General features: G+C 39.3%; 1 protein-coding gene across 3 annotated transcripts in view; it reads left to right on the top strand.

The window, feature by feature from the left end:
* MDM1 (Mdm1 nuclear protein) overlaps positions 1 to 13787 on the top strand; it is a 71857-nt gene that overhangs the window by 27172 nt on the left and 30898 nt on the right. For 2 of the 3 annotated variants that reach the window (XM_073651749.1, XM_073651747.1), the window contains exons 7-9: positions 1653 to 1752; positions 10917 to 10955; positions 12549 to 12724. In XM_073651749.1, the coding sequence (XP_073507850.1) occupies positions 1653 to 1752; positions 10917 to 10955; positions 12549 to 12724 (315 nt within the window). The remainder of the gene's footprint in view (positions 1 to 1652; positions 1753 to 10916; positions 10956 to 12548; positions 12725 to 13787) is intronic. The other variant, XM_073651748.1, reaches the window with a different exon arrangement.

Raw genomic sequence — 13787 nt, 5'->3', positions numbered from 1 at the left:
TATATACACTGTGTGCAGAATTATTAGGCAAGTTGTATTTTAGAGGATTATTTTTATTATTTATCAACAACTATGTTCTCAATCAACCCAAAAGACTCTTAAATATCCAAGATTAATATTTTTGGAAGTTGGAGTGGGTTTTTTTTAGATTTGGCTATCTTAAGAGGATATCTGTTTGTGCAGGTAACTATTACTGTGCCGAATTATTAGGCAACTTAATAAAAACCGAATCTAATCTCATCTCACTTGTTTATTTTCACCAGGTAAACCAATATCAGTGCACAAAATTTAGAAATAAACATTTCTGACATGCAAAAACGAAAACCAAAAAAAAATAGTGATCAATATAGCCACCTTTCTTTATGCTGACACTCAACAGCCTTCCATCCATAGATTCTGTCAGTTGCTTGATCTGTTTTCGATCAACATTGCGTGCAGCAGCCACCACAGCTTCCCAGACACTGCTCCGAGAGGTGTACTGTTTTCCCTCCCTGTAGATCTCACATTTTATGATGGACCACAGGTTCTCTATCGGGTTCAGATCAGGTGAACAAGGGGGCCATGTCATTATTTTTTCTTCTTTTAGACCTTTACTGGCCAGCCACACTGTGGAGTAGTTGGATGCATGTGATGGAGTATTGTCCTGCATGAAAATTATGTTTTTCTTGAACGATACCGACTTCTTCCTGTACCACTGCTTGAAGAAGTTGTCTTCCAGAAACTGGCAGTAGGTCTGGGAGTTGAGCTCCACTCCATCCTCAACCTGAAAAGGTCCCATAAGTTCATCTTTGATGATACCATCCCATACCAGTACCCCACCTCCACCTTGCTGGCGTCTGAGTCGGAGTGGAGCTCTCTGCCCTTTACTGATCCAGCCTCTGGCTCATCCATCTGGCCCATCACGAGTCACTCTCATTTCATCAGTCCATAAAACCTTTGAAAAATCAGTCTTAAGATATTTCTTGGCCCATTCTTGACGTTTTATCTTATGTTTCTTGTTCAAAGGTGGTTGTTTTTCAGCCTTCCTTACCTTGGCCATGTCCCTGAGTATCGCACAACTTCTGCTTTTTGATACTCCAGTAACGTTGCTTCTCTGAAATATGGCAAAACTGGTGGCGAATGGCATCTTGGCAGCTTCACGCTTGATTTTCCTCAATTCATGGGCAGTTATTTTGCGCCTTTTTTGGCCAACACGCTTCTTGCGACCCTGTTAGCTATTTGCCATGAAACGCTTGATTGTTCGGTGATCACGCTTCAAAAGTTTGGAAATTTCAAGACTGCTGCATCCCTCTGCCAGACATCTCACAATTTTGGACTTTTCAGAGCCCGTCAAATCTCTCTTCTGACCCATTTTGCCAAAGGAAAGGAAGTTGTCTAATAATTAAGCACACCTTATATAGGGTGTTGATGTCATTAGTCAACACCCCTCCTCATTACAGAGATGCACATCACCAGATTTACTTAATTGGTAGTTGGCTCTATGCAGCTTGGAGTAGGACAACATGTATAAAAAGTATCATGTGATCAAAATACGCATTTGCCTAATAATTCTGCACACAGTGTATATGCTCCTAGTGAGATAAATGCTATCATCACAATATAAAACAGTCAGTTGTGGAAAGAATGTCTGATAATTATTTCTTGCATTCCAGGAAAGTGAAAACTGAGTATTCTGCAAACTTTTTATCACCTTCAGAATATAAATACAGGGATGGTGCATGGGTGAGGACAAAGAACCAAGTACATGCTCAGGTGAGTAACATAGATGAGGAAGAGCTGAGGTTAATAACCTTTTACCGTTTTGATGAATATCCTTTTCACAGATTGTCCAAAGATTATGAACTAATTGCACTGAACCATGTTCTTAAAGACAAACATTTAAAGGAAAGGGTTTGCACTTGTTGGTTCTGAGAACTCCATATAATTATATTTTGCGAACCTAGATTATTTTTTATGTATGATGTAAATAAGAGTCACGTGTAGGATAATAATAAAGAGGCAATTAGAACTGGCACTGCTGAGGAGTGTCTTGCTGTAGAAAAAACGGTTCCAGTCTAGCTTGGAGCAGCACCGTAATGGTCAGCTGTTCAAATGCTCTTCAGTATATAATTACATAGATAATAAGACCGTGGTACTCACCAAAAAGTCATCAGATATTCATTATTATAGTTACATGGTCACAAGATGTAGATGCAAGCTTCAGCCTATGGTCGTTTCATGTGCAGTCACACTTTGTCAAAGCCGTGTTAGAAGCTCCCTTCTAACTTTAAGCCACAATCTATAATGTTTTTAAAGCGGTATTCCCATCTCTAAGATCCTATCCCAATATGTAGTAAGTGTAATAATAATATTAGCAAATACCTCCAATTAGAAATGTAGGATAGTTTTTTTGATTCGTTATGTTGCTCACCCCATGTGCAGGGCATTGCAGTAGCTTAAATATCCATGGTTACGACCACTCATATAGTGACAGTTAGGTATCTATGGTTACGACCACTAACAGCTAACTAAGGTCCTGCAATGCCTGCACATGGGGAAAGTGACATCGCAAATCAGAAGAACTATGCTACATTTCTAATTGGAGGTATTTGCTAATATTATTATTATTATACTTACTAGATATTGGGACCTTGGAGATGGGAATAACCCTTTAAAAACATTACACATTGTGGCTTAAAGTTAGAAGGGAGCTTTGACCATTTTACAAGAACACAGAGTGGACCCTAAAATTGCAAGTCTTTGGCAGCTGAGTGCAAATGTAATTTTCCTCCATATAGTCCATCGCTTATCAAATTTTGTCCCCAGTTGTCACTTTAAAATTGTATTGTGTAAGCAAGGGTTTAAAACCAGTTCGCTGTTTGAATTTCGAAGTATTTTTACAAAGAGTTATTTCCCAAAAAAAATAAGTTATCCCTTATCCGTGTGAAAGCTTTTGTACAGTACTGTACTTTATTATCTTATTTTGCTTCTGTCGCTCACAAACACTATGCCGCATTGCTATCTTAATGCCATGTTGATGCTTCTTAAGATTTGTACAGTAATCAGAATGCTTTACTTTCTGCAGCTCACTCTGTACTCAGACAGCAATTCCTATATGCTGATTGTTTGAATGTAGTGTACTAAACTTTGCTTAGCAGCAGTTAAAAGAACCTTTTAAAGAAGCATTAACTGAGTATTGACATAGCATTACAGCATAGTGTTATGGAGAGAAGAAATCAATGTTAGGTAATTAAAGATATATTCCCATTTCCAAGAGCCTATCCCAATATGTAGTAGGTGTAGTAGTAGTAATAATAATAATAATAATATTAGCAAATACCTCCAATTAAAAAGATGGTGTAGTTTTTCTGATTCGCTATGTTTTTTTAATCATGTGCAGGCATTGCAGGACCTTAGGTATCCATGGATACATCCACTGATATAGTGACAGTTAGCTAGTTGCTAGTGGTCGTAACCATGGATACCTAAGGTACAATGGCTGCACATGAGGAAAGAGACATAGCGAATCAGAAAAACTATACTACATTTCTAATTGGAGGTAAACATTCATTACTTTACCATGCCTGGAACGTAATTAAATAAAAATGTCTGTATGAGAAAATTGCAGCATGCTCCATTAGATGCCGTATTTCAGACCATGATAAATGGGTAAAAGAGTTTGAGTTACAACATTGTACAGTTTAGACTCCAGTATAGCACTAGATATAATACTGTAATTGTGCACTACATGACTCATCTAAGTACTCTGGTGATTTGCATTCTGGGAATTTTCACTTTAGAGCAATCTGATTTAGGATAAACTGTCCCATGACAGAGCATTGCATTTTATGATCTCAGATAGTTGTAAGATGTGTGTATATGTAGGCTAAATATGAATACATGTAATGGTTGAGTGCTTCCACACTTGATGGGATTGTCCATATTATCTTTATTTCAAAAAATGAGTTGGTGACATGATTTTGCGGCACTCTGTAGTTACCGTATGTAAGAAATAATGCATTATCAAGGGGGTGGCATTTAGCTGAGATGTAGTTCAGCACTGAACCAGTAATACCTATAATACCTATATATTGGTAAATGCCATAAAGTTATGCTCAAAATACACTGATAAAGTGAACAACCTCAGTAAGCTCACACATGACACATCTGAGTCCTGCTACTCAGACAACCAACAGCAATTCACAATTATAGGATATCTTGGAGCTGTCAAATCCCATCAGTTAAAGCGTAACCTTCATTTTATTTTTTATATTTTCATTTATTTTTTAATATTTTTATTTTATAAATCAGTAGTGAACATAAGATATATTACAAAGTTATATTATTTTATCAGAGAATAAATCTTCATCTTTCTCCTCAAGGACTGTTAATTTATTCTCAAAATTTTCAATTTGTTTGGTAAAATGGGTATTTAATGAAGACAGATTTTTACATTACTGAGATAGGAGATGGCAGCTACTACTGATAAGATTGATATGATTCTATGTAAATGGGAGGAAGCGTTTAAGGGCGGACCAAGAGGCAGAACTCCACCCTTCACTTCCCCCTCCCTTTTACATAGAATCTTATAAAAACCAAATGCCATCTCCTATCTCAGTAATGTAATAATCTGTCTTCACTGAATACAGATTTTACACGAGAATTGAATTTTAAAAAGAAATGATCAATTCTGAGGAAGAAAGAAGCACGGTAGATTTCTCTGATAAGATTTATTACACAGTTTCTTATTTTTATGTGTACTGTTGATTTCTATAGTAAAAATTGAAATGATGGTTACGATTTAAATTTAAAAAAGTGATTCCCAATAAGAGCCACAGCTGAGTCTAAAAACCAGTATATTATGGTGATAATCTGCTTCTAGGCAGTTCACATTTTCCACAATTTCACGTTCCTCTTCACTCAGGATAGATTCTTTTCAGCTTAGCCGCTGTTCTTGATCTGGAGAACTTCTGGAGAATTTCCTCTAGCGTACAACGCAAGAATAACCTCTGGGGTCAAAAGCATGTACATTGGGGAAAAAAAGTATTTAGTCAGCCACCAATTGTGCAAGTTCTCCCACTTAAGAAGATGGTAGAGGCCTGTAAGTGACATCATAGGTAGACCTCAACTATGAGAGACAAAATGAGAAAATCCTGAAAATCACATTGTCTGATTTGGAAATAATTTTTTTTCTAATTTTGGTGGAAAATAAGTATTTGGTCAATTACAAAAGTTCATCTCAATACTTTGTTATATATTCTTTGTTGGCAATGACAGAGGTCAAACGTCTTCACAAGGTTGGCACACACTGTTGCTGGTATGTTGGCCTATTCCTCCATGCAGATCTCATCTAGAGTAGTGATGTTTTGGGGCTGTTGCTGGGAAACACGGACTTTCATCTCCCTCCAAAGGTTTTCTATAGGGTTTAGATCTGGAGACTGGCTCCAGGACCTTGAAATGCTTCTTACGAAGCCACTCCTTCGTTGCCCTGGCTGTGTGCTTGGGATCATTGTCATGCTGAAAGACCCAGCCACGTTTCATCTTCAATGCCCTTGCTGATGGAAGGAGGTTTGTAATCAAAATCTCACGATACATGGCCCCATTCATTCTTTCATATACACGGATCAGTCGTCCTGGTCCCTTGGCAGAGAAACAGACCCAAAGTATGATGTTGCCACCCCCATGCTTCACAGTAGGTATGGTGTTCTTTGGATGCAACTCAGCATTCTTTCTCCTCCAAACACGACGAGTTGTGTTTCTACCAAACAGTTCTACTTTGGTTTCATCTGACCATATGACATTCTCCCAATACTCTTCTGGATCATCCAAATTCTCCCTAGCAAACTTTAGACGGGCCAGGACATGTAATGGCTTAAGCATGTCTGGCACTGCAGGTTCTGAGTCCCTGGCGGCGTAGTGTGTTACTGATGGTAGCCTGTGTAACGTTGGTCCCAGCTCTCTGCAGGTCATTCACTAGGTCCCCCAGTGTGGTTCCGGGATTTTTGCTTACCGTTCTTGAGATCATTTTGACCCTACGGGGTGAGATCTTGTGTGGAGCCCCTGATCGAGGGAGATTATTAGTGGTCTTATATGTCTTCCATTTTCTAATTATTGCTCCCACAGTTGATTTCTTCACACCAAGCTGCTTGCCTGTTGCAGATTCAGTCATCCCAGCCTGGTGCAGGGCTACAATTCTGTTTCAGGTGTCCATCGACAGCTCTTTGGTCTTCACCATAGTGGAGTTTGGAGTGTGACTGTTTGAGGTTGCGGACAGCTGTCTTTTATACTGATAACAAGTTGAAACAGGTGCCAGTAGTACAGGTAATGAGTGGAGGACAGAGGAGCCTCTTAAAGAAAAAGTTACAGGTCTGTGAAAGCCATAAATCTTGCTTGTTTGTAACTGACCAAATACTTATTTTCCACCAAAATTTGAAAAAAAATTCTTTCCAAATCAGACAATGTGATTTTCAGGATTTGTTTTCTCATTTTGTCTCTCATAGTTGAGGTCTACCTATGATGTCAATTACAGGCCTCTCTCATCTTTTTAAGTGTGAGAGCTTGCACAATTGGTGGCTGACTAAATACTTTTTTTCCCCACTGTATATTTAGATCAAAGTGTGAACTTTGAGGTGAAAAAAACAGAAATAAAATCAGTGCAATAGGGTTTTGTCTGAGTAACAGAGACCAAATGCAATGGTACTCACCTGGTAAGGCCTCCTTCACACATCCTTATATTTCCGGTACTGGAAAAAACAGTATTAGAGATATCCGTGTCCGTGTGTGGCACATGTGTGGCAACTGTACGCCGCATCAGTGTGACACGTACCGGCTCCTGGGAAACAGCGGTACCATTCGCGCTGTTCCCAGGCGCCGGTGCTGGAGGCAAGTCTCATCATGCTGAGAGCGCAAGCAGGGGACAATGTTGAGAGTTGTATTCAGCTCCCTCACCTGTCTGAAGTTGAAACTATCCATAGTTCTCATGCCATGATACATCTGTGCGGTATTGGCTTATCACCATGAGCGGTGACTTGAGGCAATCGCTCATGCTGAAGAGCAGGGGAAAGTGACTCACTGCAGCGAGAGTGGGCCCCTGAACTTCGGTGAACTCACTGAGGTCGCTGCAGTTCAGGGGCCTGCTCTCGCTGCATCGAGTCATTCGCCTTTGCTCTTCAACATGAGCGGTTGCCTCAAGCCACCGTTTATGCTGACGAGCAATTGTTGCACCAATGGATTATGGCGTGGGACACTACAGATACTTTAAACTTCGGACAGGTGAGGGATATTGTGTTTTTTTAAAATTTTATTCTTATTTTCACACTTGATGTATTCAACGGGGGCTAAATACAACTCTCAACACTGTCCCCTGCTAGCACTGATCTCAGCGTGAGCAGGGGACAATGATGAGACTTCCCTTCAGCACCCGGCGCCTGGAAACAGCGCAAACTGTACTACTGTTTCCCAGGCGCCGGTATGTGTCACACTGATGACACACGGATGTCATCAGTGTGCTCTTGTGTGGGACCTTTTGCGACCCGTGTTATAGGTAAAAAATGGACATGTCAGCGTGTTTTGTCCACGGACAAACGGTCCATGGTAAAACACACTGACTTGTGCACACACCCATTCATTTGAATGGGTGTACGTGTGTAAGTGTCTCCAGTACGTGCGAAAACTGTCACCACACGTACCAGAGACATCGACTTGTGAATGAGGCCTAAGGTTGTGTGACCACAACCACTAATAATCTTAAGGCTGTTGCAGACCCACAAATGATATAAACTAAAATGGAAAGAAGGTTAATTCTGCGCCATTAGATCAAGGATGGAAGATAATTGGTATGCAGAAATGCAGTTTATTTGTCAACGCGTTTCGAAGTTCAAAACCTCTTCATCGGGACAAACCACAATGTGACACTGTGATCTACTGACGGCGCAGAATCAATCCTTTTATTCCATTTGAGTTTAAACTTTGACATTTTCCTCAACCTGTGCTTTAAGGAGGTTTCAGAAAACACCTGTCTTGTTTAAAAAAAAACAACAATAAAATGTGTTTTACTAACCTTCCCCAGGTCCAGAGCTGAGTCTCCGCCGCCAGCTGCTTCTGGTGTCTGAAGTTCTCACATCAGCAGCACTGCAGCCAATCACTGAGCTCAATGGTACTGAGTAGATGGCATTAGCTGTTCACAGGCTTTGAGCTCACCGATTGGCTGCAGTACCAGAAATCCTCTTTAAATAGTTAATGTTAACTTTTAATACTTTGGAATTACAGGTGGCAATGTTTTCTGTTGAGTAAGACTAACCAAAATAAATAGTTGCATTGGTAATCTAAAGCTTGCTGGAAAGCAGATTCTGGAGATGAGTTTTATGCGAGTTAGAAGTTCCAAGTTTGATTATAACCACATACATGTTTCCCCAAAGGCTCGTGCATATGAGCTTATCTTTCATCCAAGTGCTATTCGTATACAAAACAGATAGCAAACAAACCAATGGTGATTATTTTTTATTATTGAACCACTACAGTGCTGTCATGCAATCCAAACCTGAATATTTAGGAAAGTAAAAGTGAGTTTTTGTCTTTCTTAGGAGAATATCTCTGTGAAATATTGGGCAGCTATTTTCGCAGTATATTCCCTAAAGTCAATTCATGAGACTGTGGTGAAATTTTGGTAAATAAAACGATTACAAAACTGAGGCGGATTTAATGGTTGCGAAATTTGTGAACTAGGGGTATAATGTAGAAAAATTGAAAAAAAAACACAAAATGGAAATTATGGAAATCCCTAAAGAAAACCTATTGGGAGATGAACCTTAGATACTAAATGAATATAAAGCAACACATTTAATAATCTAATTGGGTTATAGTTCCAATTCTAACCCAATATAATGCTAAAATAGAAATTCTTAAAAATATAATGAAAAGGTACTGGAGTATGCAACAGAATGATAAAATAATAAGAAATCTTTTACTTACTAAATTTAAATTTATTTATAAGAAAGCATGGAATTTAGTAGCCCCCCTCGGTGCAAAATGATTTGGAATATATTAATGTTTTTGTTTTTTTCCACGCAAAAAATGGAAGGCATGTCATATGTTGAAAACTAATAAAACATACAAGAATTTAGTAACAATGAAGGGAATGTGAAGTTCAAAATTAAGGAACACATAACATGCAGTACGAAAGGGGTTATATATTGTATTGTGTGTCCATGCCAAAACAAATCTGTAGGAAGAACAAAATGTCCACTACAGAAAAAGACTGGTGAACATATTAACATTACAAAAAAAGTCAAAGAGATCCATTGTTACACATCATTATTATTACAGTCAATATATAACTGAACATGGAGGATCATTTATATTTTGGGACATACAAAACCCACTGGAGATGGGGAGACAACATTACACACATGTGGCGTAATAAAAACTGGTGGATGTTTGATCTAGATACACTTTCACCAAGGAATCTAAATAATGAAATAGAACGATTTGCCTTCCAATAAAGTAACTTTGTATGAGGATGGGTTCCCAAGACCGGTAGTTGTATAAATAACTTAATTCATGGACTAATGGTATCCCCTATGATTGAAAACATATTTTCCGTAAGGCGCAGGATCATATTTTGGTGTCTGTTTCTTTTCGTTGTTGTGACGTCACTCAGCAAAGTACTCGGGAAGAAAGTTTGAATACAAGCGGTATTTGCAGAACGTGCGCCTCCATCCTGGACGCACCAGGCACTACGCTTCTTATCATCCGATCTACAATAAAATACAATAAAATAAAAGATTTTATTCTATCTATATTTATTCTACGGATTACTACTTGACATACCAACACCAAGTAGACTAAACGGCCCTCTATTCAAGGTCGGTACCGACAAGAGACTGTAGTTAACAATTTACATTCCATATGCACCAATATTATCAGTTTCTTAATTTGGTAATAATCAACTTTTTGGGCAGCACCAACCACTGTTTCCCAGACACTGTTAAAAAGGGCCCACAAGTTCTCAATAGCGTTTAGGTCAGATGAGGAAGGGGGTCTTGTCATTATTCTTTCTTCTTCAAGGCCTTTACTGGCTAGCCAAGCAGTGGAGACTTTGATCGATTCGATAGAGCATTCTCCTACATAAAAATCGTAGTTTTCTGAAAAGATGCAGACTTTTTCTTGTACCAAAGTGTCTTCTAAAAACTGGCAGTAGGTTTGGGAGTTTATTTTAGTCACCTTCAACCTGAAAATGTCCAACTAGCTCATCTTTAATACCAACCCATAGCAGTAACCCACCTCCACCATGCTGGTGTCTGAATTGAAGTGAAGGTGTGTGCCCATTACTGATCCAGCCATGGGCTCATCCATCAGGTCCATCAGCAGTCACTCTCATCTGATCAATCATGTCTTTTCTGTTTCGTAGAGATCACTCTCCAGACGATATTACTGGAAGGATTATAATGAATAGTAACACCTCTGTTAAGCTGGAGGCAGATTACACACTGTAGGATTCATCAGTGACAGTAGATGATGGCGAGAGCGCCCACCTCCCTTTTGCACAAAGCATGCTCAGAACACTATCCTATAGGTTTATATTTCCCCTGAGCTTTCACCTTTGCATATTGCTGCTTTTAAGCAGCTCTTCAAATTCTCCAAACTTCTGCTCACGGGACAAAGCAGGATCTCTGCCAAGATGGCTGCCCCCACAATTGCATATAAAATACAATAAAAAAAAACATTGCATGCAAAAAAATAAAAACTGTATAAAGAAAACAACAGGTACAATTAAGGGATGTTTCATATTCCTTAAGAAATTAAGGTTTCTTTGCAGCTTTGTATGGTGAAGTAATCATAGTTTACAGCTAGGGGGCAGCATTGAGCTGTTTTGCTGATTTCACCAAGAATGATATTACATTGCTGTATACTGAACTGTTCTTTGTTCCTTCCTTTAGGATTCCTCTCTCAGTGTAGGCTCCATGTGGGTTTCTGAGGTTGGTTCCTATGTGCTCTACTTATTCTATAAGTTATACTATTGTCTAACTGTAATTGTAATTTAACAATTAACTGCAAAGTAATGGCGATCTAATGATTCAGGTACATTTCCTGGGAATTGTGCCATCCCATTTATAATGCTGTGCCATAAATGTACTGGGACAAAGTACTGAAAAGTTTGCATGCAAACAGCTTTGATTTCTGCTATAAAAATGTTGCTTGCTGTGAAAATGGCAACTTTTTAACTTTATGTTTAATTCCTTACTTTTAACCTTACACTGTTACCTTTTGCAGGCATTGCTTTAAAGGAACCTGACCGCCAGTTCATGCTGCCTAAATGATAGGCCATGTGCAACGTCATTTCAGAAGCAAAACCACACACTTTTAAAGGGAATTTGTTAGCAGGTTGTTGCTATGTAATCGGAGGACAGCATGATTTAAGTGTTAAAACACTGAATTCAACCATGTGTCACATGTCAGGCTGTGTGCTGTTGTTTACTTACACTGAAGGTTTTATCACTTGGTGATTATCATTGTCTAGACTGCAGCATCTACAGCAGTGCTAGCATGCTAGACTGTTGCCGCCTCTTGTGATAAGTAGCTCACTGTCTATAGACTATGTACATAAAGAACTGAAAAAAAAACTGGAGTATAAGTTGGTATGCATGCAAAATATTAGTGTACACTGGCCATTAAACAGTCAAAACCTAAGACAGAAACAAAATGAACATATACCCTGCTAGAAGTAAAATAAGTAAGAGCAATAGTGCATATAAATAACATGGGGTACTTAGTAAACACCGTTTTTCATTTAAAAAAGCATGAAAGCCATTCCACCAGCGTCAAGGTGTACCCAAATCAGGATGGTCCTAACCTCTAGTATTAAAACCTTACCATGTGTCATAGTGACATCTGTGTGAATAAGGACTGAGCAGGACCAGGTCCTGAATATGGATACCCAGCAAGCTATATAAACGTTATGTCCAGGTCAAAGAAAGGGAGACCACACCCTTACCTGCATTAAGTGTAGAAACCCGAAACAAAACCGAAAAAAATGAACCTGAGTATACAGAGCCTGGAGTGGGCAGGATTAGCTTTCTCAGCTCTGCTACATGCTAAATCTAAAACTCTGATAGTGCCGGAACCGCTGCACCCAGCAATCTGAGTGATACATCGTTGAATTCAGGGTCTCTTTGTCTACATCATGCTACTCTCAGATGATGTAGCAAAAACCTGCCTACAGATTCCCTTTAAAAGACATCCAATTAACAGTACGACTTGGACGATTGGTCCAAGAGATATATTCCCGGCGGCTACTCGCTGTGGCTTCTCACCATCTTCTATCAGTAAGGGGAGCAGGACAGGGAGAAGCCGCCAGGGATCATCCTCTTGGATTAGTCCTAGTTGCATCGTCCCTGGCCGACTTTCAAAATTACGTTTTCTCTGAACATGCTTGACTGTAATAACAGAGTCTGTGTCTGATTTCTGAATCACCTGTCGGGTTTCCTTCAAGCATAAATCTCGGCATTTTCAAGTCAGTTTATTTATTCGTTTTTCAAGATTATGATCCAAACTGTATTTAATGTAACCAGGTGAAAGAACTACGAGAGAAGGCTGAATACTATAGACGTCGTGCCCAGGGAACTCACTTCTCCCGTGAACATCTCAACCAGATAATCTCCAATAACAACAGAATGTGGGATATGTCTACAAACTCCAGTAGTGAGGAAGATCTGAGTAGGGATATTAAGGCTTTAGATCTGGCAGGGTAAGTTTTACGTCATAGCTCATCATTGTGTTTGGCTTAGATAAATATTTAACATTTCCCCTTATATTACCACCTCAGGGCTTTGAGACTTCGTTACGTTTGAGTTGCCAATAGGCAGTTTAGCAGGGACAGACATATCATCGGTGCAACCTGTGCAGCTGCATAGGGGCCCAAGAAGCAAGGGGCCCACTACCAGCTCCAAAGCAGGTGGAATTTTGCATTATGATGAGCAATTTAACTACAAAAGGCAAATATACTATTCTTAAACAGGGGACCTTTTCTGTGTCCGCCAGTGTATAGTTGAGTTATGCAACAGGGCAGAATCTGTGTGCATTGCAGGGAAATTACCAGATGCCCACTTTAGCCAGAATGAGCTAAAATGTTCTAGGCCTTTAGTTCAGCCTTTATACTATCAGTATTCAACAATATGGAAGCAAATCTGATGTTGAGCTTGGACATAAATATTATTACATAATTTAATTGAGTTCTTTCATGTTTAAAAGCATTGGCCTTCTATAAAAATATTTCCAAAAAGTCCCTCAAGTGGTCATTTTTGAAACATAAATCTAAAAATTAGCTCTTAAATTATTCCATCTGCTCATGTATGCGCTACGTGAACATTGCAGAGCCGTGGTCTCTGCATCCATAGTTCTGATTTTTAATAACATGACTTTACTAACTTTTTCAGCAGTCCATGGCTGCTTTTGCACAGGTAACTGAACACATTCAATGCATGCACAGATCCAGGAGGTTCTGATGTCTGTATGCATCTGTGCATGTGCTGAAAGCGTTCAGTTACTGCTCACTGCCATTGCAGAGGAGGATGCAGCCAGGGACTGCTGAGTAAATCAGGTGTCCAACCACTGCCTTCCTGCAATCTCTGGACATGGAGGCCTTGTCTCTGCAATGATTATATAGCTCATACATGGGCAGCCGAGGGCCTTCGGGTAAAGTATCAGCTCATTTATAGATTTATTTATCATGACCAACCAGTTCAGGGCTGTTTTTGGGAAATATTTTTAAAAAGTGATCAACACCTTTAAATGCTACTACAGCCTCATGT

Source organism: Phyllobates terribilis, unplaced genomic scaffold, assembly GCF_046119375.1.
Source record: "Phyllobates terribilis strain yellow unplaced genomic scaffold, ASM4611937v1 Scaffold_11__3_contigs__length_659146591, whole genome shotgun sequence".
NCBI classification, from domain to species: Eukaryota; Metazoa; Chordata; class Amphibia; order Anura; family Dendrobatidae; genus Phyllobates; species Phyllobates terribilis.
This window is presented reverse-complemented; position numbering and strand designations above follow the sequence as displayed.